Source organism: Equus asinus, chromosome 16 (assembly GCF_041296235.1).
Source record: "Equus asinus isolate D_3611 breed Donkey chromosome 16, EquAss-T2T_v2, whole genome shotgun sequence".
Taxonomy (NCBI): Eukaryota; Metazoa; Chordata; class Mammalia; order Perissodactyla; family Equidae; genus Equus; species Equus asinus.
Genome location: NC_091805.1, coordinates 21,079,885 through 21,104,377, shown reverse-complemented (window position 1 = coordinate 21,104,377; position 24,493 = coordinate 21,079,885). Strand labels below are relative to the sequence as shown.

The 24,493-nt window shown below is 37.4% G+C and overlaps 1 protein-coding gene across 2 annotated transcripts in view; it reads right to left on the bottom strand.

Moving 5' to 3' along the window:
* DNAI3 (dynein axonemal intermediate chain 3) overlaps positions 1-24,493 on the bottom strand; it is a 94,435-nt gene that overhangs the window by 18,923 nt on the left and 51,019 nt on the right. For both annotated transcript variants that reach the window (XM_014830133.3, XM_070486744.1), the window contains exons 13-18: positions 23,300-23,428; positions 20,701-20,774; positions 16,025-16,169; positions 14,494-14,581; positions 5,768-5,898; positions 1,789-1,852 (exon numbers count right to left, since the gene is read on the bottom strand). In XM_014830133.3, coding sequence (XP_014685619.1) covers positions 1,789-1,852; positions 5,768-5,898; positions 14,494-14,581; positions 16,025-16,169; positions 20,701-20,774; positions 23,300-23,428 — 631 coding nt within the window. The remainder of the gene's footprint in view (positions 1-1,788; positions 1,853-5,767; positions 5,899-14,493; positions 14,582-16,024; positions 16,170-20,700; positions 20,775-23,299; positions 23,429-24,493) is intronic.

The following is a 24,493-nucleotide window of genomic DNA, read 5'->3' as shown; positions in this document are numbered from 1 at the left end:
TATGAAAGACATTAGGCAGGTAGCTCTCAAGGAGAACACTGCCAGCTCACAGAATGTAGCTAGGACACAAGCGTATAGTTCAGAGCATCTACATGTTGACTTTCCCTGAACTTCAACCACTATTCTACGGAAATAACAGTGCTGTTTGGCTTTCCATATTATAAAATACTTCACTGATGATTTTGAAGCATTTTAAAGTATGAAGAATTATTATGATTTTAAAGTATTCTTTAAGTAGGTGGTTAAAGCTACTTCCCACTTTTTTAAATGAACTAAATGCCAAGAAATTAAAAGCAACTCATCTTCTTCCTGACCACATTCCATTGGTCACAAAGTCCTGGAATATGGACCCCTAAGTCCTCTCACATTCCCTCTGCTGTACAGCCCTGTTTCCTCGCCTGTACTCCAGCCCTCAATATCTCTCATCTGGACTATGGCAACTGGTCATCCTACTTCCATTATAAGTCCCACCAATAAATTAATTCAGTCCCTGCTCTTCTGCCAGAGTGACTTTCTGATTATATTATTATTATTATTATTACTCTGTTGGCTCTAGGATAAAGTCCAAAGCCTTGTAGGGCACTCAAGGCTCTTTGCCATCGGGACCAAATGTCTTTCTTGGCACCTCTCCTGCTACTGTCGTCTTCTCTATTGCTGTGCTTTGGCCAAGAATCTCCCTGTTTCCTGAGTGTCCCCCACTCTTGGACGTCCCTATTTTTGCACTTGTTACTCTTTGCAGTGTGCACTTGGAGTGTCTTTCTCCATCTGGAAAACTGCAGTCTGCCCTTTCAGACCCAACTCAGCTGTGTCTCTCTTCAGTGGGGCCTTTTCTTTTCTTTTTTTTAAAAATAAACTTGATTTTTTAGAAGAGTTTTAGACTTACAGAACAATTGTGCAGATAGTTCAGAGAGTTCCCCTACATTCTACACTCAGCGCTACTATTAACATCATCCATTAGTGGGATACATTTGTTACAATTAATGAATTAATAGTGATACATGATTATTAGCTAAAGTCCATACTTTATTCTGATTTCCTTAGATTTTATCTTATGTCCTTCTGTTTCAGGATCCCATTTATGACACCACATTACATTTAGTTGGCCTGCCTCCTTGGGCTCCTTCTGGCTGACAGTCAGTGGGGCCTTAACAGCCCAAGAAAGTTGGTCCCTCCCTCGGCTCCCACGTCACTTTGTGTTTGCTTCCAACCATAGCATTAATGACTGCATAACGTCAACGTTTGCTTATGTGTTTGACTTTTCCAAAAGATCACGAAACTCCTTTGGGGGAGGATAATATCTTGGTCATCTTTATATTCCCAGTGCCTGGCACATAGCAGGTTCTCAGTAATGATTTGATGAAAGAAAGAAAGAAAGAACAAACACACATGAGTGAGGCTCAAACATAAAGCTCTTAGTTTTGAAGCTTACTGTCACTGGTTATTTTACAAATGCAATAAAATCCTTTTAAAATAAATAACGAAACCTATTTGTCATGGGCCCCTCAAAAGCAGTTTTGGAAGCTGCAGGAAGAGGTAAGGCCCCAAGAAAATCTTGGAAACCAGGAGGAACCAGTATCCACTTGTACATAACCAGGTCATAGCATCAAGTGTGTGTCCCAGAGGGGTGGTAGAGAACGCGCCATGTTACATAGTGCCTGCCATGCAGTCTGTGCACAATTAACATTCATGAATTGTTGACTAATTTCCTCACATTAGCAAGGCCAGGGTTACTCAACACTTCATAGAAAAGAACAACTTATTAATAATGGAGCAATCATCAACACTTACTCATCAATCGGCCAGTTTCAGAGTCTCTTTCCATTTTCCAATCTGTGTATATCACTTCACCTTCCTAAAAATATCACAGATACCTGATGAGTACAATGACAGTTTCAGAGACAAAAGATCTCATTTTTGTGTGCTAAGATGGATTGTCATCAAACAAACACAATGCAACTGGTCAATTTAATCAAATGAAAGTTTGGTACCACGGAGGGAAAAGGCTCAAAATGATTACTTGATTTTATACTGAACAAAAAAGTGAGTTTGTTGAGTTTTTATCTACACATAGTGATGTGGAGAACATAGGCAATTACGGAGATGATCTATGTACACAAGTCCCAACTGCTGGGTTTCAAAGTTTTTGTTGTTAACAGAAAACGATCCCGACGGACTGAAAACTCCAGGAGGGGACAGGTCCTGTCCGACTTGTTCCCTGCATCTTACAGAGTCAGAACTTAATAAATATTTGTGGGATAAGAGAGAATGAGGGAATATGAATTCATAACATGGTTCTCATTACTTTTTAAAGTTGAGAACAGAAAATGTAAAATTCCTTCCAAATAACATAACAAGTAAGATATATTCCACTTATGCCCATTTTAAGGAGAGGGGACGGCAGGGGGACCTGGTGTAAAGAGCAGGCAGAAACAGTCACACAAAGGGGAAAGGCAGACAGAGGCAGTGAGTGACAGAGGTGGTAGAGGCCTAGAGGAAAAACTTAGTCCCACACTGTCATCTTATAGATGCAAACCTGAGCCTCAGAGACTGACTCAAGGTCGCCAGATGCGGTCTCCTAACTCCAAAGGTTTTTTCCACTGGATAATAAGAGGACGACACAGAGAAGGGTATATGAAGAGATGAGTTAAGAGGACTTGGAGGAGGGGATGGATTCAGATGTGTAGGCGAGGTAGAGGAGACAGGAAAACATTTGATTTATGCAAAGTGAAGGATAAGCTCATTGAGGCCAGGGCCCACTCATTCACTCATCTGTGCTTTTATTCATCCACGTTATTTCATTTAACAGATAAGGACTGTGTTTGGTGCTGGAAATTCAGAGATGAGCCCTCCCTCCACTCATGGCACTCAGAGTCCAAGGGAGCAGACAGACCAGTACATGCCTAGTGTCCAAGTCTAGCCTGTTGCTTGTGGTGCATCAGCCTCATGGTTGCCATTTGTTGAGCTCTCAGTGCTTGCCAGAGTTGTTAGGAGCTTTATGTATGTGACCCCAGCCTGCACCAAAGTCCTGTAAGAGAGTTATTAATATTTCTTGGGTCTCACAGCTGGTATATGGAATATTCCAAAATTGAACCAAGTCAAACAGGCTGAGTTTGAACCAGGTTAATAAATACGTGTTGAGTGCCCATGATATCATGAGCCATCTCACTGGAAACTTTCCCATCCTTCTCTATCCAGTTACTTGGTTCTGACAATTCCACTTCCCTCGACCCCTGTGTTGACATTCTCAGCCCCCTGCTCAGGCCCTCTTCATCTCTGAGTGGGCCCACCTGAAATTACCACCAGCCTGGCCTCTCTGCCTCAGGGCTCCACTCCCTCCTGCTCTCGCCCTGTGCCAGCCAGCCTAGGTCCCAGTGAGCCCCCCTTAAACTCCTTCTCCAAAGTAGACAGATCACCACATCAAGGGTTGGTGGAAGAGCATCCCACAGGGATGTCAGCCCCATGAGGGTGGGGAATTTTGCCTGTTTTATTCACTACTATATTTCCTGGGCCAAGAACAGTGCTTGGCATATATTAAATGCTCAATAAATATCTGTTGAATGATAGATGAAGTTAATTCCAAGCAGAGCAAGGCCTTGAGAGGCAGGAGAGAGTTTGGTGCATAAGAAGGAGAGAAAATCAGAGCTGCCAGAGTGAGTGAGGGAGACTGGTGCAGATGAGGTGGAGAGGGGGAAAGGAGCCAAATCACTCAGAACCTTATAAGTCACGGTGTGAGGACTTAGGATTTGATTCATGTTGCACTGAGTCAGTCGTCACTGAAGAGTTGAAGCAGAGGGTGTGGTGCTTTAATTTCTGTTTTAAGATTTCGTGGTCATTAATCTTTCTAAAGCTGTGATTCCCCTGCCTGCAAATCTTTGGTGCACAGAGACGAATATTGTATGATTCCAGTTGCATGAGGCACCCAGAGCAGTCAGCTTCATAGAGACAGAAAGTAGAACGGTGGTTGCCAGGGGCTGGGGGAAGGGGGGGGGAGTTACTGTTTTAATGGGTACAGATTTTAATTCAAGATGATGAAAAAATTCTGGAGATAGATGGTGGCAATGGTTGCTCAATGATATGAACGTATCTAATATCAATGAATCGTACACTTGAAGATGGTTAAGATGGTAAATTTTGTTGTTTATATTTTTCCAGAATTAAAAAAAAATTGTTTTTTACATGCTGGTGTGAAATCCAAGTTATAAAACATATATCTATTTGGGAGTGCCCCATTGCTTACCAAATGAAATTCAAATTACCTGACATGGCAGAAAAGGCCCTTTGGTTGGAACATAACCTAGCATTCTAGGCACAGTTTTCTCTCTTGTGCCAAACTAGTTCACTATTTCCAGACAGATCCTTGACTTTCATAACTCCGAAATATTGCTCAGGCTGTCAGTTCTGCTGGGAATTGTACTCTCACCTGATCTTTCAGGTGCCTCCCCAACCTCCAATGTCCAGCCAGCCCACGAGTCACCTTCCCCAACCTCGTCCGTCTTGTCCCTGCGGCCTCTGGACCGGTGTTGGCGTGGATCACACTGCCAATGTGTCTGCTCCTTAAGTAGGCAGTGAGCACCCTAAGTGAGGCCAGGGACTGTGCCACTGATTCATCCTGATCCAGGGCCAAGCGCTGTGCCTATCAGGTGGTACATTCTCCAGAGCTGGTGGAATTGACTAACCCCTTCATAATACTAAAGCGTGAATGCAAACTGCAGTCTAGTGAGGTTGAGCTCTGGCGTCTTCCCACAGTGGCATGGTCCGGGAGAAAAGCTCTATTTCAAAGAAACAGACTCATGAATGAAAAGGGCATCTTTGCCCCTGTATGACTGTAAATAAAATTCTGAGCCCCATTTCTTCATCTGTAAAATGGGAATAATAATATCACCCTTACAGGATTATTAGGATTTAAGGAGATAGAATTTGGAAAACATCTGGCAGAGACTCTGCCATATAGAAAATGTCCAGTAAGTGTGAGCTCGCTTTGGTTATTACAGTAGGTGCTAAAAAACAGCAGCCATTATCATTATTACATCCAATTGTTATTTATCTTTTGAATTGAGTGAGTTTTTCGCTGTCTTTCCTACTTGATGTGCTAGCCTGACAAAACAATATACTTTCTTAGTAAATCTCTAACACTTAGCATGGTTTCTTCCATATGGTGTAGGAGTTTGATAAATACTTGCAGGTTGATCAATAAGTTATTAGTAAAAACAGTCAAACCTAATTCTACAGATTTTTCCACATTTGTTCAGAAACATTTCAAATATGAATCTATGAGACATCAGGATTTAAAAGTTTAAATGCAAGTAAGCATATTAAAATATGGAAATGGTATAAATGTTGTAAGCCTTCCTAAAACAAACATGTACAATACAGGTTACAATACAACAGAAAATAGAAAAGTGGTTACCAGGGGCTGGGGGTGGGGAAATTAGGGAGAGGTTGGTAAAAGGGCACGGACTTTCAGTTATAAGATGAATAAGATCTGAGGATCTAATGTGTAATCTGGTGACTATGGTTGATAACATTGTATCATATAATTGGAATTTACTAAGCGAGTAGAACTTAAATATTCTCACACACACACAAAAAGATAAATGTGTGGGGTGATGGAGGTCTTAATTAACTGGATGGAGGAATCCCTTCACAATGTACACGTATATCAAATCACCATGATGCACACTTTATCTTACCATTTTATAGGTCAATCATACCTCAATAAAGTTGAAATAAAACATATAAATTTTAAGAGCAGATAATTCCAACTCACCTCCGTTCCCACAAAGAACTTTGTGCAGAAGTCCTCTCTTGGCTTGAGATGATTGGCCAACCCACCTTCCAGATTCTGGTAGGGGTTCATGTCTCCCACCTTCGCTGCTTTGCTCTGGGCCAATGTTTTGTCTTTCAGAGAAGTACGGATAGAAGAAACATATGAACAGTGAAGGATCCTTAAAAATATAGCTAGTTTGTATTTTTCTATCCTTTGCCACACACATTTGCCCTGTTCCCCCCTCAGTGTGGCGGGCATAAGTCCAAGCATTTTTAGACTTCTAATTTAGCAGCAGAGTGCTTTTTTTTCAAACCAAAGCTTCTGTGGAGCCCCCTGCATGTAAAACTGATCAAAGCTGCATTGCTCAGGTTAACGTGTTTCCTGGGGAGGAAGGGAGAAGATTCCTCTGTCTACTCTTCAGGGGCTCTAACCCCATGCCACACAGTGTGAAAACCACTTTTACATCATTTACATAATTTCAGAATTCTTTGCAGGAAAAATTGGACACAAAATATATCTGATGGTTATATCACCTTTGATATTCTCAACAAAACTCTAATGAGAAATTCATGCCATTTCTATTCCATTGGCCTCATATGGAAATTTTTCAAATAATTCAAGATTAGCCTTTTAAGCATCAAAAATTCTTTAACTTAAAAAAAAATAAATCCCTCTAAAATATATGACTTGTTTGTCGTAAGCACAGCATATGAAACATAATTTAATGTTTTCTGATTATCTCAGGTTTACCATTTATGAACATCAATGATTGTACTATATTATAGCTACAACTATACATGCAAACAGTCAGAGCATAGCTAACCTTGGGGGCCGAAATTCAACTTTCATGTGGAACGGCTTTCTTTTTAAAAGTATCTGGTGTCATCTCGTTTTAAAACAAAAGTCTTTTTATGATCTAAAACTAATGTATGTTGTTTACTGAAGCTTTGGAAGAGAGAGAAAAGCATGAGGAAAACAACAAAAGTCATCAAGTATCATGTCACCCAGCAATAACTACTATTAAAATACTGGTATGTTTCCTTCTAGTTACTTTTCTGTGAATATTGTGGGGAACTGGCATTGGCCACCCCAAGATATGTCTCTTTGGCATGAGGATTATTTGGGGCTGATTGCTTTTAATAAACTGCAGACAGGGAAGGAGGCTCTGAGGAGTAGAACTTGCTTGCCCTTTGTTAGGAGACATTTACATTGTAAAGGAAATCTCCGTCTGTAAAGTTGTCTCCCTCTCTGTACCAGGAAGAAGTGGGGATGACCTTATCTCTAGAAACTCTTAATCAAAGCGGAAGGCAAGGACTTAAATCTGCATTTGTTTATTGTGCTTGTCTGGTAACCTCCTGTAACTGACTCCCCCTACTGCCAATATCCTCCTTTGTGGTTAGCTGAAGATGATATTTAAGGTGGGGGCTTCAGCCATTTTGGCAAGTTGCTCAGCTTGCCTGAGCCTCTCCCATGTATACGTGTTATATATAAAGCTTTGTTTAATTTTCTCCTGTTATTCTGTCTCATGTGAATTTAATTCGTTCTCTGGCCAGAAGAACCCCGAGAGGGTAGAGGAAATGTCTTCCTCCCCTACAATATATATAAATAGATCTCTTTTAAAAAAATTGAATATTTTATCTTTGTATCCTGCTTTTCTAGACTCTTAAAGATATATCTTGGGCACTTTCTGAGGTCCCTTATTAGTTTTTAAAAATACGATATTAAATCCAGGAAAGGTGGTAGAGAAATATATGCTTGCAAAACCCTCCTCACCACAACTCTTCAATACATCCTCTGGGTTATATCACCCATGGGAAAACAAACAAATAAAAACCAACCAGCAAACATATCAATGAAAACTAAAATAGGAGAAGAAAACTTCAGCTATACTAAAAATACATACTGCATTTCAAAAAAATTTTACCACAATTCTGGACAAAAGTAAAAAATAAGCATCATGATTTCATAGGCACAGTCAACCAACACTTCCTTTGTTTTGGGTCTGCATGTTTGGAACAGTCCCTTTTCCCACTAGTGAAGACATTAAAAACAAGTACCAAAGCAAGCCAAACGTGGAACCAGACTTTAAAGAGATGTATTATAAAGTATCAGCAACATTTCAAGAAACAACTAGGCACGTTCAGTCACATTCTTCTTACTAAAAGACATTATTCATAATACGTTTAGCAAGAGCAAAAGAGCAAAGAGCATTTTGCATCCATTTGATACATAAAATTAAAATCATTAAAATATTTAAAACTTCACTCTCATTTCAATGTCTGTTTTTCTCTTTTTAATAATGTACACGAATATATTAGCAGAGTAGAACATGTATATAATTTGTAAATAAGCACATATTCATCGGGAATATGTGCTCAAAAATGTTTCCTGTAGGGGTGCAAGATGGAATGGTTTGGAGCCCTCTGGTCTAACAAGGGAAGCGAGAGCCTGATCCAGGGGTCACTACTGCTAATGCAAAGGAAGAGGCAGATGTGAGATGCATTGTAAATGAAGACAATTATCCTGTGTGAGAGACTGGACCTCGGGCCTGAGAAGAGTCTCAGGGATGACTCAAGTTCTGTTCTGGACACATTGACTTTGAGGGAAAAGGTTGAGTTCAAACCCAGGAGATAGGGAGAGGTGAGGAAGGATTCTCAGGAGAGGTATGAGAATAGACTGCGTTACCAAAGGGAGAGAGCATAATAAGGAAAGCACAGAGCTGGAGTTAGAGTTTGAGATACATTCATGATTAGAGAGCATCAAGGTAAAATGCGGCAGGGAAAGAAGACCAAGGAGAGAAACTGAAGAAGTATCAGGAAAATCACAAAAGCCAAGGAAGGTGGAAGCACCAAGAAAGGGGCTTAGTCAATAGTGTTTAATATGGTAGATCAAAGAGGATGAGGCCAGAGAAAAATGTTATCATCAGCTGCATTTACTGAGACTTGACTGGAATAACCTGGATATTTATGAAATTCAACGTCATCCTCATACGTCATGGATTTTCCACCACCGGGGATAGTAACAATAATAGCAGCTAACATTTACTGAGTGTTTGCTGCTTGCCAGGCACTAAACCGTGTGCTCTACGTGAACCATTTCATTCAGCCCCTACAGTAACTCCTGAGATGGTTAAGCACTAATCTTCCTTCAAGGATGAGTAAACTGAGGCTCAGAGAGATTAAGTAGATTGCCCAAGGTCTCGCACATGGTGGCCAATGTTTATTGAGTTGATGTGCTGTTCTTAGAGCTTTCCACGTATTAACTCATTTATCTTCACAATATTCTGGGAGATAGTTACCTTTGTTATGTATTCACCTTATCTACATTTCTCTTTTTTCCAACAGATTAAAAAAAAAAAGTAAGCCACAGAGAGGTTAAGTAATTTGACATAGTCAAATAATAAATGTGGCTTTGGGATTTAAACTCAGACCATGGACCCCAGAATCCATATCCTTAATTACTATGCCACATTGCTTAGAAGAATATAACAGAAGCTCCGAAGGCAATTCCAAAGAAGGAATTCCAAAACCATTTAGGGTAAAGGCTTCTTCATCAGAATAAATAGACAGCTTCTCAAAGTGACTGCCTAGAAGGGTACTGACATGGCAGGGAAAGCGAGCGGCCTGTGGCCACTAGATGGCAACAGAGTACCAGACACTGACACTGGGACTGCTGGAGGCCTCAAGAAAATGCGATAGAATAGCACGGACTTGTGATTCCCAGTCAAAGGAGAGACACTATAGGGTCAATAAGTAAAATGTGGTCAAGAAGCATATGAGTGTATTCTAGTCAACAGGTCCAAGTCTGGCGAGAGTTAAGTGGATTCCTGGCGTTGTGTCTGAAAGAGATCCAGGATAACATAATTAGATCTCAAAGTCCCCAAAGCTGGTTGTCCACACAGGAAGCAGCCCATGGCCATAGTAGCTGCCTTTAGAGATAAGACGCATGTGCTAGCAAGTTCCATGGGATTGCCAAGTGACAATTAATTCTCTCCAGGACCTGTGGAATTGCCTACAATATGGACTTCTGGACACACGTAAGCGGATACTACCGACTAGCGTCTCAGCTGAGAATCTGAAAACGTGTCCATTCTCTTTATGAACTGACTTAGCCAGATACGCCTTTCTCTAAGAAATATCCACAAAATGACTTTGTCTGGAAAGAGAACATTCATTTGATGGGGAGTATTTCTATTTGATTACATTTGGGGCACGCTTCCAGGTTCTCCATTTTAAATAGGCCCTTCCTTGAGGGGATGTGGATAGATATTTGTTCTGTATTTCAGCGTCTATCCCACCAGGATGTAAGCTCCATGAAAGCAAGGACTTGTCTTTCACAGCTATAGCCTCCGAGCCTGGCACTTTGTGGGAGTTTAATAAATGTGTTGAACAAACACAGTGTTGAATAAACCCCAGTGTAAAAATTATTCTTAAAAAAATTAAAGGATCACAATATTTCTATATAATGCTTCTGTCACCACTTAGTTTTATGCACCTATTACCTGGTGCTAATTGTGCGTACACTAAAATGAAATATAACATTCTTTAAGAGGAAAAATAAGGCCTCTATCTCCTGAAATGGTACCCTATTTAGGCAGCCTTCAGAAAGAGATGGGCTAGGAGTCTAATATTTGTAAAGAAATGAAGGTGCAACAGAAATTATACTCACTTGAGGGATCTTAAAGTTTAGATTCATTTGTCTTTTTTTAAAAAAGATATAGTCATATCTCATAACGAATTTTTTAAAACACACTTTAGATAAACTTCTGCTTTTGGCCAAGATGAAGCAGTTGGGACTGGACCTAAGCTTTCTCACCTAAAACAACTAAAAGACAGGCAACATATATGAAATAATATCTTTTCAAGGCACTGGACATCAGACCACAAAGGACATTGATCCCTGAGAGAAGGGAGAAAAGAAAAAGATGATACTTTTAAACTTAACTATATCAATATTCACATTAAATGTAAATGTTCTAAATGTTTCAATGATTAGATTAGATTTTAATACAAGACTCACAAGAAAGGCATGCCAAATATAAGACACAAATAGGTTAAAAGCAAAAGGATAAAATAAGGTATTCCATGCTAACCCTAACCAAAGGAAAGCTAGATGGCTATAGTAATATTAGATAAACCAGATTTCAGAGTAAAGGATATTACCAATTCATCAAGAGAATATAACAATCCTGAACATTTATGTATCTAATAACAGAGCTTCAAAATACATGAAGCAAAAATGATAGAACTGCAAGGAGAAATAGACAAATCCAGAATTACAGTCAGAAATTTCAATGCCACTCTTTCAATGATTGATAGCACAAGGAGACTGAAAATCAGCAAGAATATAGAAGATTTAAAAACTACTATCGGCCAAATTGACATTTATGGAACATTCCATCCAACAACAGCAGACACACACCCTCTTAAAGTGAACATGAAACATTTCTCAAGATAGACCGAATATGGTCATACAAGTCATATAGAGTATGTTCCCCCATTAGAATGGAATTAAATTAGATACCAATAATAGAAAGATCTCCGGGAAATCTCCAACAATTTGTAAACTAAAACTCATACTTGCAAATAACCCATGGGCAAAAGAAGAAATCAAGAGGGAATTTAAAAAAATATTTTCAACTAAATAAAAATGAAAACACAATACATCAATTCTTAACAAAATTTTAGCAAACTGAATCCAACAATACAGGAGAATACTACATCACAGCCAAGTGGGGTTTATCCCAGGAACACAGGGCTAGTTTAACATTTAAAAGTTAATCAGTGTAGTTCACCATATTAACAAGTTTAAAAAGAAAAATAGCATATGGTCATCTCAAAAGATACAGAAAAAGCTTCTAACAAAATCCAACATATTTGTGAATAGAAGGAAACTTCTTCCACCTGATAAACAGTTCTATGAAAACCCTCCGGCTAACATCATACTTAATAGGGAAAGACTGAACACTTTCTCCCTATGATCTGGAACAAAACAAGGATGCCCACTCTCACCACTTCGATTTGCCATTCTGGAAGTTCTAGTCAGTGCAATCAAGTATATCAAAGTATAACACTCCTAGGGAAAAAAATAACTCAATCTTGGGTTAGGCAAAGATTTCTTAAATTCGACAGCAAAATCGTGATCCACAAAAGAACAAATTGATAAATTGGACTTCCTCAAAATTAAAAACCTCTGCTTTTCAAAAGACAGTGTTAAGAGAATAAGATAAATCACAAACTGGGAGAAAATATTTGCAAATCATATATATGACAAAGGAGTATCATGCAGAATGTATCAAGAACTCTCAAAATTCATTAATAAGAAAACAGCCCAATTAAAAAATGCACAAAAGATTTGGACACTTCAAGGATGATATACAGGTGGCGCACAAGTACATGAAAATATGCTCAACATCTCTAGTCATTAGCTAAATACAAATGAGATTTCGCTACACACATTTTGGAATGGTTAAATTAAAAAGACTAGTCATACCAAATGTTCATAAGGATGTGGAAGAAGTAGAACTCTGCTACACTGCTAGAGGGAATGTAAAATGGTACAACCACTTTGGCAAACACTTTGGCAGTTTCTTAAAAAGTGAAAGATACAGGGGCTGGCCCCGTGGCCGAGTGGTTAAGTTCGCGCGCTCCGCTGCCCCAGTGTTTCGTTGGTTCAAATCCTGGGCACGGACATGGCACTGCTCATCAAACCACGCTGAGGCAGCATCCCACATACCACAACTAGAACCCACAATGAAGAATATACAGCTATGTACCGGGGGCTTTGGGGAGAAAAAGGAAAAATAAAATCTTTAAAAAAAAAAAAAAAGTGAAAGATACACCTGCCATATGATTTAATCATTCAATTTCTAGGAATTTACCCAAGACAAATGAAAGCATATGTCTATACGAAGACCTGTATATAAATGTTCGTAGAAGTTTTATCTGCAATAGCCTTAAGCTGAAAATAATCCAAGTGTCCATCAACAGGTGAATGGACAAACATCTGTGGTATATCCATACTATGAAATACTATTCTGGAATAAAAACGAACGAACCTTTGATACACACAACAACATGAATGAATCCCAAAATAATTACCCTGATTGAAAGAAGCAAGACAAAAACAGAATGTATATTGTACGATTTACATAAAATTCTAGAAAATGCAAACTGATATATAGTGACAGAAAGCAGATCAGTGGTCTGGAAGTAGAAGTGGGAGAGGTGCCAGAGGGATTACAAAGGCAATGGCTGTATGAGTTGACTTTTGGGAGTGACGGATATGTTCATTATCTCGATCATGGTGATGGTTTCATGTGTTTTTAATATGTCAAAACATACCAAATTGAATACTTTAATGTGTGCATTTTTGTATGTCAGTTACATCTCAATAAAGTTGTTAAAAGTGAATAATGAAAAAAACCACACTTTAAAAGGTGTAGTGATATCCTTAATATAAACTGGGTAAAAGCACGTAATATCCTCATGGCCTTCTCTTTTTATTAGGTTAAAAAATAAGAGTAGGACAATTAATAAGTTACAATAAACTTACATTTTTACAAGTGACATTAACCTCTGTCAGTCTTGGTTTCCTTAATTATAAAACGGTAATGAAAATTCCCAGCCTGCAGGATTTTTGTGATTATTACCACCTGTTTTATTCACTGTTGTACCCTCAGGGCCTAGCACAAAATAAGCACTTCATAAATACTTGTTAAATGAATGAAAGCACATGCAGTATTAGCACAGAACCTGACCCATGACTGGAATTCAACAAATTGTAACCAATAATTGAATATAAAGAGGAGGAGGAGAGTGCTCACCTTAGCTTCCCTCCGGAATGAAGCAGGCCCAAATACTAAAAAAAACGCAATCTTTTCATATTGCTTTGAAAATGTCTATAAAATTTAGTGACCCCATTTTTTTTTTTAGCATGAGGTCTTTGAGTTGTATGTATGAAACACATTGCTTCAAAGTGAATTTTGCCCAAGCTGGGTGTTAGATATAGAGTATGTTTTTCTTAGATGTCTTATCATTTAAGTGACTGTTGAAAAATTTATAAATGAAAATCCTTTCGATAAAGCAAACGTTATGAAACCACTTCAGTTGCTAGTGATTCTTGTACATTTTCATTGCGCATTGTTCTCAAGGTGGCACATTCATGCACATCTTTATGTTAATAGTTTTGACAGCTTATATGTGCATCCTTCAGTTACTTCAACAAAGGTGCATGGGTTGAGTTGCGATCAATTTAGAAGCCAACTGTTCTTTCTTTACTCAGTTTTATCATGGTACTGCACAAATATTAATTTTTCGATTATATTCTGATTGAGAATGGTAATTTGTTTCTTAGCATTTCATAACTTGTTTTGCTAGACTTGAGATATATTCTATCTTATAGAATTATTCTTTGAGCACATACATATTCTTTAAGTGGGCTTCATTAAATTTTTTAATGTAGTGAATTTTCAAAAATATATGTGTGCTTAATAAATGTTTGTGAAACTAAATTGAACTGAATTCTGTTAAATCTTTCTGTGTGTATAGGCAGTTTTAATGTGTTGGCTAAAGCTATTTTGGCCATTATAAAGTTCCATATTGGAGGGTTTGATTTTCCGTATTCTTTTTACGAATTAGGCAAACCAGTAAGTATCTCACCTTAGACATATGGAACCACTAACACGCAAACGATTAAATGCCTTTTTAATGAGCAGAGGCAGTTACCTTGTGCTTTGTACTGGAGATGGTCTTCACTCAGGCTTATCTTGGTTGGGCAATGGTCTAAGCTTGTTTCACCCTTAGACAGCCTTATCTTTTGGGAGAACATATAAGAAAGATTATTTCCATATCCCCCTAAGGTATCCATGGGTGATTTATTCTTGCTTTTCCTTTATTCCCCCAGATTTCTATTCCCACCTCCTTGTCCTTCCCTTCTCCATTCTCCCTCAGATTTCTAGTTGCTTTTCTCAATGGGAAGCACCTAAATCATGGTTTCTAAAACTGCTCCTGAAAGGAGCTTGTCCAGGGCGTCATTTCCAAATCCCAAAGTCTCATGTGCTGTTTAATTTCTGAAAATGTTTTGCATTCTATTCCATAATACATCCTTGTTGGATTTAATAGAAAATAATGGCTTGTTCCCCTTTTCCCTAAAACTTTCAGTTAAATGAAACTCCAGAAGTTGTGTGGGGACGTTGTATCTGCCTGGCACTGCCAAGTCCCACCTTGGGGACACACATGCCCCTGAGTTGCAGAAGTGGCCCTGGGTCTGCACCAGAATGGAAAATTGTCACGCTTTAAATCTTTCCCTCATGGCTCCCTCTTCCACCCGACTTCTCTCCATTGGGATGTTTGTCCACCTGCTATATGATTATTCTTAGGTGAATTTTCGTTTGCTTGTTTCTTTTTTAACTATTTACAGCTCATTAAATCCTACCCAGGAAGTTTCTAATTCTCTTTTTCTAATTTCTAATACTTCAGGAATATGCTCACCCCTCCGTGCTCTCTGTTCCATTGGGAGCAAATACATAATAATGTAATTCTAGTGATACTTTTAAATCAAAGGAAAAGAAAAGTACTCACTGGAACTAGAATTAGACATTCTAAAGAAAAAGAGTCATCAACATCAGATGTCCATTCATACTTTCCACACAGATCCCATCCACAGCCATATGTTTCTTAAACTAAGATTGCTTTTCTGCAAGCTATGCCATTCAAGATAAGTACAAATAATTTCTCGTTCAATTATTTTTCTAATTTTGTGGGATATGAGTTGTATTTCAATAAAGCTATGCCATTCAAGATAAGTACAAATAATTTCTCGTTCAATTATTTTTCTATTTTGCTTCGTCGTGGTATTACAATACTGTTTCCTACTACTGAGGTGTAAAATAGAATTTTGGCTACAATAGAGCTAAAATTAGCATCTCCAGGTTAACCTGTGAGCCTGTCAATTTTCAAGCAACTGATATGCAATTGAATAATCATTATAGAAACCATTTGTAAGTTGTGGCTTGCTTATACATGAACAAATATCAATTTCAAGTTCACGATAATTATGATTTCTGGCTTGATCTAGACAAGCATCATCATAACTCTCAATCAAGGAATTTATTGGATAAATGAATACCTGGATTGTAGAGTCCTGTGTTAATTTGAGCCGCTCTACTTTTAGAGTGCGCGTATACCTGTATGTCTATGCAGATAAATTATAGAGTGTATGAAAGCAAATAGATGGACTAACTCCCATGTTACTTACCTTAGAGAGAGGTTTCCAGGCGAGATCTAGATGCAAAAAAGTAGATGGTACGTCAAAAGGAATTTCAATACTTTCTTCTTTCTTTTTCTCTGTGGGTTGAGGAGTTAAAGCTTTCTGGGGTCTGATATCCCAAAAACATATTGTGCTTTAAAAAAAAAGTTTACATTTTATTTTTTATTAAGTACAAAATAGAAGTACAACCTCAGGACTACTATTCTTGCTGCTACACATTAGCAATGTGATTGTGGCTGTATTTCAATATCTCTGAAATTAAGATTTTTTAAAAATGAAATGGGACTGTTTTGCATTTTATATTCTAGAGAATTTACAGTTTATAGGGTTATTTAATAACTTTGCTAGTCTTGAGACTAATATTATCCTATATGAAAATTGAGTTTGGACATTGACACAATTTTCTTTAATGGAACAGCTTTATTGAAATACAACTCATATCCCACAAAATTAGCCCATTTAAAATGCGTAATTCAATAGTTTTAAATATATTCACAGAGTTGTGCAACCATCACAACAAACAGTTTTAGATTTTCATCACCCCAAAAAGAAACCCTGTACAAATTAGCAGTCATTCCCCATTTCCCCCCAACTCTTCCCTCTTGGCCTAGGGAACCACAAATCTACTTCCTGTCTTTATAGATTTGTCAATTCTGGACATTTCATGTAAATGGAATCACATAATACGTGGTCTTTTGTAACTGGCTTCTTTCATTTAGCATAATGTCTTCAAAGTTCATCCATGTTGTAGTATATAGCAGTACATCATTCCTTTGTTTGCCAAATAATACTCCATTGTACGGGATATACTACACTTCACTTATCAGTTCATCAGTTGATAGGCTGATGAATGGATAAATAAATTTGGGTTGTTTCCCCTTTTTGGCTATTGAATAGTGCGGCCATGAATGTTTGTGTGTGAGTTTTGCGTGGATGCATGTTTTCATTTCTCTTGGGTATATATCTAGGAGTGCAATTCCTGGGTTATATGGTAACTTCTATGTTTAACCTTTTGAGAAACTGACAGATTGTTTTCCAAAGCAACTGCATCCTTTTATATTCCCAAAAGCAATGTATGAGGATTCCAATTTCTCCACATCCTCATCAACACTTAATATTTTCTGCTTTTTAAAAAATTATAGCCATCCTAGTGGGTGCGAGGTGGCATCTCATCAAAACTGATTTTGATTTGCATTTTCTTGTGCTTTTGGTATAATATCTAGGAAATCACTCCCTAATCCAAGGTCATGAACATTTATGCTTATGTTTTCTTCTAAGAGTTGTATAGTTTTAGTTCTTACATTTAGGTCTTTATACCACTTTCAGTGAATTTTTGTGTACAGTGTGAGGTAAGGGTCCAACTTCATTTTTTTGCATGTGGATATCCAGTTGTCCCAGCACTGTTTGTTGAAAAGACTATTCCTTTTCCATTAAATTCTCTTGGCATCTTTGTTGAAAATCAGCTGACCATAGAGGTATGGGTCTACTTCTGGACTCTCAATTCTATTCCATGGATCTATATGTCTATCCTTATGCCAGTATCAGTATATCGTTTCTATTCCTATAACTTTGCAGAAAGCTTCGAGTTCAGGAAGTATGAGTCTTCCAACTTTGATCTTCTTTGTCTTGACAAAGACGATCTTTTGGCTATTTTAGGTCTCCTTGTGGTTTTGACTTGCATTTCACTGACAGGTCATGTTGTTGGGCATCTTTTCATGTGCTTATTGGCCTTTGGTATATGCTTTTGGGGGAAAGGTCAATTGATAATCTGTGCTCAGTTTAAACTGGGTTGTCTTTTTATTGTTGAGTTGTAAGTGCTCTTTGTATATTCTAGATAGAAATCTCTTATCGGATATATGATTTGCAAATATTTTCTCATTCCATGGGTTGTCTTTTCAATTTCTTGATAGTGTCTTTTGAAGCACAAAAGTTTTAAATTTTGATGAAGTACAATTTACCTTTTTTCTTTTATTGCTTGTTTTTGGTGTCATGAATATATGTATAGTGACAACTTACTCATATGCAAAGTCGAGTTTAATGTACTTTTTACATAGTAGGCATCCAATGAGTATTATTTCTCCTTTCTCAGGTTGATTACGGAAATCAAATGGGAATGTGTGTGAAAAGTCTTAATAAAGTTCCACACATCTATAGAGTGTCATTTTTTTTTTAAAGATTTTATTTTATTTTTTTTTCCTTTTTCTCCCCAAAGCCCCCCAGTACATAGCTGTGTATTCTTCGTTGTGGGTTCTTCTAGTTGTGGCATGTGGGATGCTCCCTCAACGTGGTCTGATGAGCAGTGCCATGTCCGCGCCCAGGATTCGAACTAACGAAACACTGGGCCGCCTGCATCGGAGCGCGCGAACTTAACCACTCGGCCACGGGGCCAGCCCCTATAGAGTGTCATTTTTAGTGCAATAAACTTGGCAAAAAAATTTATAATGATACTTGTGTAGTACTTTAGTATAAAAACGTCTTCATATTGATTATGTGAAAAAATATGAGAGCTGTAATGAATATGCCATGTTAGCTCCATAATTTCTATCATTGAGGTTATGAGTAAACCGATTAAAAAATTTAAGATATTACTGAGGAATTTTGATGTGTAAATTAAAGTATTTAGATACAGATGTAACTCAAGCAAGACTAACAAAACTTTTATTTATTTATGTGAATTATCTAACATTAACCATTTATGCATCGTAATAAATAGTTAAAATTAATAAAAATATTAATCATTTTGTGTTGTCAAAACATAAATCCTTGGGGGAATACCAAATGATGTAATAAGATCTGTTTTAAAATATAAATATAGTTGGTTTAAAATTGTTTTTCAAAATTATACAGCTCTTCTTGAATATGATTTATACCATTAATTTGCATTACTCATGAAATGGTTTTGCTAAATACCGTTAACTTCAGTTGAACTTTCTGCATAAATCAGTCATATATTCTCAATTAATGGAACCTAATTTTAAATTATTTTATAAAACGTTTAGAATGGCTAAATAGAAAGGATACAGGCTGATGAGTTTTCCAGATAGCTAAAAGTTAAGTTTTTCTAAATGCATAAACTTTTTCTACTTTAACAATTTTTGAAGGAACTATTTCCAGAATATTCCAGAATATTTCCAAATTCAAGGGCCATCATTATAAACAACAGTCAAGGATCTGAGTCTTCAATAAAGTACATGTAATATTTTTAGTCTGTTCAGTTCTTCTAAATGTTCTCCAAGGCTACTGAAGGACAGTATAGCTTTGCATTCCGCTGTTAATAATCAACATTATACCATAAAAATTTCTCCATGAAATAATAATAAATTTTAATTATTGCATAATATTCCATATGGCCCTATAAGTGTCATGTGTGGTTTTTGCTTGGGCAACAACCCCTCCTCTCCTTTTTTTTTTTGGCAAAAGAATTATAATTGTTTTTTGGGGAACTGTTTCTTTCCTATTGCATGCAGTCAGGTTGGAACTGTCACTCAAGGTGTCACTGAAGGTGCTCTGCCGTTCCTTCCCTGGCCAAAGTTCATGACGTAACAGAAGTCAGAGTCTCTCTTGTCGCTCTGACTCATCAATAGTGACTGCAATAGTTGGAACTGACTCATTCATATGGAAGGAGTCAGCCATTAAATTCCTGCTACCCAAAGTCCTGGGGCTCTTTCTGAGGCCTGAGGCAGCTCTTCCTTTGATTCAGCAGCATCCTTACTTGCTAGTTACAGTATAGGGTATAATTATATATACAGCTCACTATATATGTATTTGCCTTCAGAGCCTCACTTCCTCTATCAACAAGCATTTTTCAGGGTTGTTATGAATATAAAAACAGTTAACCTATTAAAGCACCTAGTAGGTAGAGAAGTGGCATAAACTTCCAAGAAATTTATTTTTCCCCCTAAGTTAGCCATAGTCAATTTCTGTTGCTTGCAATCACAGAACCTTACCCAATACGTGCCCATGGGATTAACCACGTTTCCCCTATTCTTTGCTCATGGCTGCTGCTCATGTTACTTATGCCTTCGCCTGCCCCTGCATAGCTGCTTCTCCTGCTGTTGTGGCATCTATGGCCCAAGGTGTCATCATGTCTGTTGGGGTCAAAGCTATTTGGAATGGTAAAATTTTGCCAGTATTTGAATGCTAGATAATACTATTTTTCTTCACACTTCCTACTTCGTTATGAATTTTTAGTTCTATAAATTGGGAGATGCAATTTTTAAAAAATAAACACTTTAACGTACTTACTGAATTGTTTATTAAAACTTTTTGTAAATATGCAATAAAAATGTTAAAGTCTTCCTCTTTTAAAAGCTTTCCCAATTCAATGTTTTAATTTTGTAATTGTGAGATAAAACTGAATATAAGCAACACAAATTACAAATGTACAAATATGAGAATGTGAAGAAGCAGAATAACTATGGATAATGTTATCCAACATTATCAACTATGAATCTTAGTTAATTCTTCTTTTTACAACATATTTGTATCTATAAAAAGATTTTTTTAACCAGCAGCAATCTCTAACATTCTGTCCTTTAGTTACATTAGGTTTAATTGTTACAATAAAGATTATTTAAGGAACAGAGACAATGATTTTAGGAGCATCTAAGAAAAAGAATATATTGTATGAAAACATATTAAGAACTGTTTAAAATAAGACATACCAATCTGCTGAACAGGTGACAAGTTGACAGCATATTCCACTTCGATTCTCAAAGACAGTACCCATTCTGTTAATCTATTTTTTAAAAATGCAATAAGTAAGTTCTATGTACCTAGAAGGGTAATGACCTTTTTCTCATAACTTTTTACATTTTAAAATTTTCCTTCTTTAATTTTTTATTTAGAGAATATAACACTATGACAGAAATTTAGAAAATAGAAGGTTTTAAAATCAAACATAATTCTGCCATATATTCTTTTCCAGTTTTTTTACAGAAACATTTTTACATAGTTTTAATTAGCATGCATATAAATTTCTATCCTAAGATTTTTCAATTAATATAATTTGAACACTTACCTATGCAGTCATAAATCATTCTTATAGCTTTGTAATATATAGATTATATATCATAATTTCATTGTCTATTATTATTAGAAATGTAGGCTCTTTCGCTTTTTCACTATTAACTACGGAGCCGAACATAGGAGCTCAAGCAGGTAAGATCAACAGAAAAGAGGCTTAGGGTTAAATTAGACACCAACAGCATGCAGTTCATGCCTTGGCGCTTGCATCTTTCAGTAATTAGGGGCACTGCTCTGCTAGCACATGGGAGTCTAATGAGGGTTCATGACTCCTCAGGGTCCTAGAAGGTACAAAATTCCAACCAGCTCGCCCTCAGACGCGGTGAAAGTTTCTGTGGCAACCTATGAAGGGGCCACTCTCGAATCAATGGGGAAACAGGAGTTTCCCGGATTCCCTACTGCTTGGTAGGACCGATTGAGCAAAATAGTAAGAAAAGGTGGGGCTTTCAGCAGCAAAGAAATAGTGAAAGTAGGAGTGGGAGGGATACAAGTGCTGCTCTGGCAAGGCCTGCAGACATCCCAGGAGATGGGACCCGGGGAACCTGGTTGACACCACCGCAGCATGAACCCCTTCTGGCTGGAGAGTGGCTGCCAACTTCCCCTGGATCTGACAAATAACCCAGAACCCACGCTGGCTCTCCTCTACCCAGCCTTCCCTGATGCATGAAGCGCCAGACCCCAGAGATGTGCCTGCCATGGGGTTTTATGTTTTAATGATTTTAAGAAACCACATAATAATGTTACAGAAGTTTGGAAAATAGAAGGTTTTAAAATAAAATATAATTCTACCTTATATTTTTTTCCAATCTTCTTTCATGGATACACTTTGACATTGTCAAGGTATGCGTGTAATTTTGTATCTTGAGACACAAATTGGATTATTTCCTTGTATGAATTCCTAAAATTTGAGTTACTGGTCATAAAGTTTGAAAATTTGGATGATTTAAGAACTACATTGACTAATCATATTCCAAAAGTTGTATGTTAGAACTAGCAACAGTTTGCTGATTTCATCATTTCATCCTGACACAGGGTATTATTTGAAATTTTCATTTAAAAATTAAATAGGTTGAAAACAGCACATTATTGTTGCTTCGTTGTTAATTTCTTTGATATTAACAAGGCTGAATGATTTTCATGTATTTCTACTAATTGTTTTTCAGTTTATGTCTTTTGCTTATTTAGTGTAAATTTGTATTTACCATATTTGGGGCAAACATTTCCCTGCATTTGGTTATTTACTTTTCATTTTTTAATTTAGAAGTTTACAGGTGTATGTTTTCAGTTTCTTTCAACATTAGTTAGTTTAGAAAACTAGGCCCATTCCAGCAATATGATATTCTATTCCAATTTATTGTATTTTTCCTGTGATTTGTTATTTCCATTTCAATTTATCTGAATTAATTTGTGTGTATGACATGAGTTAAAATGGAGTTCCTTCTCTTGGGCTTTAACTTCCATTACATATGTTAAACTTTTATAAATAACAGAAACTGTATCTGGGCTATTTATTCTAGTCCTTTATAACTTTTAAAGTACTGTTGTTTGCATAATCCATTTGAATACCCTGAAGGGCTAATTGCCTTTTATAACCCTAATTTTTCAGAATATTCCTTGATATTCTCACTTGTTAACTCCTCAAAGCACATAGGAGATCCTTAGTGTCTTTGAGTGAGAGACGCATTTGGGGAGCTAACCAGTTACCAGTTTCACAGACGCAAGTCTTTGTGAGTCTAGTACAGAACCACAAAGCCAAACTTCAGTGCAGATGCTGGGCAGTCAGCTGGGCTCACTCACTGCACAGCTAATTTTCATCTACCTCCCTCATGGCGCACTCAGTTCATGACACATGACTACATGTCACAGATCCTCAAGGTGCCTGCTCCAAATAGTAGAAATCATACATTTTAAATCCACAAAGTCTAAGGGTGTGAAATATTTGTACTCTATTTTTACATATCAAACCCTTCTCTTCTCCACTGTAGTATTATATCAATGTTGACACCACCTACATTTTTTAGTGGTTTATAAGCCATTGGAGTTGAAACATTGGCCTTATTCTCATCCCCAAGTCAGATACTGGTCTGACAACAGTGACACAACTGTTTGATGCCGAGTTCTTGGTCATTTCATAATTTAAATGTAAATGAATTGTTGACCTGAAACATCCTCTTTGAATAAAATCTTCCAAAACTTTACAATCCAGCAGGAGAAAAGTATGAAGCTGTTAAAACTCACCTCAAATGTGTCGGGCAGCCAATGAATATCTGTAATCACGTGCTTATGTCCATTTTCTATTGAGGAGACAGCACAGTGCCTGATATACATTGCTTCCTTATTACTGTCTGGTTCAAGGAGAAACATAGGCTGAAAATGTTAACAGAAAGTTATGTGCTAATTTCAGAGAGCTGATGAATGAACTCATTCTTTACTCATCATTCCAACTAAAATTAACAACTTGGAGAAATACCAGTTCAAGGAAAAATGTAAATTAGTAATTCTATGTATTGTATATTTAGGCAATAAGACTATCTACTTTCTCCTTCAGCTTAGTCTAAGATTTTATTTGTAACTTAACAAGAATTATTGACCCACTCCCTAAAGAATAGTGAGATCTCATCTTTGTTTTTGCACGTGTAGACGCGTGTGTGTGTGTAAGATTGGCCCTGAGCTAACATCTGTTGCCAATCTTCCTCTTTTTGCTATAGGAGGATAGTCCCTGAGTTGACATCCATGACAATCTTCCTCTGCTTTTTATACGGGATGCCACCACAGCATGGCTTGATGAGCAGTGTGTAAGTCTGCATCCAGGATTCAAATCCGTGAACTCTGGGCCAAAGTGGAGTGTGTGAAATTAACCACTACGCCACTGGGCCAGCCCTAAGATCCCATCTTTGAAGGGGTATTTCTTTGCATGCACAGAAAGCCACATCCCACTGCTGCTTGGTGAGATACCCACTGATGTTCAGGTTGAAGAACTGGGGGTGGAGAGTGCACTATGGTGAGTAAGTACTGAGTTGGGAGTAGAGGAATCTTTTCCCAACCTTCTTGGCAGAATCCACAGCTTCACAAAATCGCAGTATATTATTATTCGAAAGGATTGCAACTCCTTCATTTTATCCATGAGAAAATTGATGCTTGCTGAGGTGAAGAGACACGTCCAAATTCACAGTACTATGATCCAGACCCTGTATACATGGCCCTACTGTCCAGGACTCTTTCAATTACATCACTATAGGAAAATCACTTGGTCCCTTCATTGTATTTAACAACAATAACAACAAAAAAGAACTTAACAGCCTGTGACCTGTTTGGTGGTGTTTTTAATCAAGAGCCTACATAAAAGTGATTCAGAACATGCCCACAAGCAGATGGGAAGGCTTGGGAAAAAATACTTTTTTTCTCTACTGAGTCTTTGTTTAGTTGGCATCT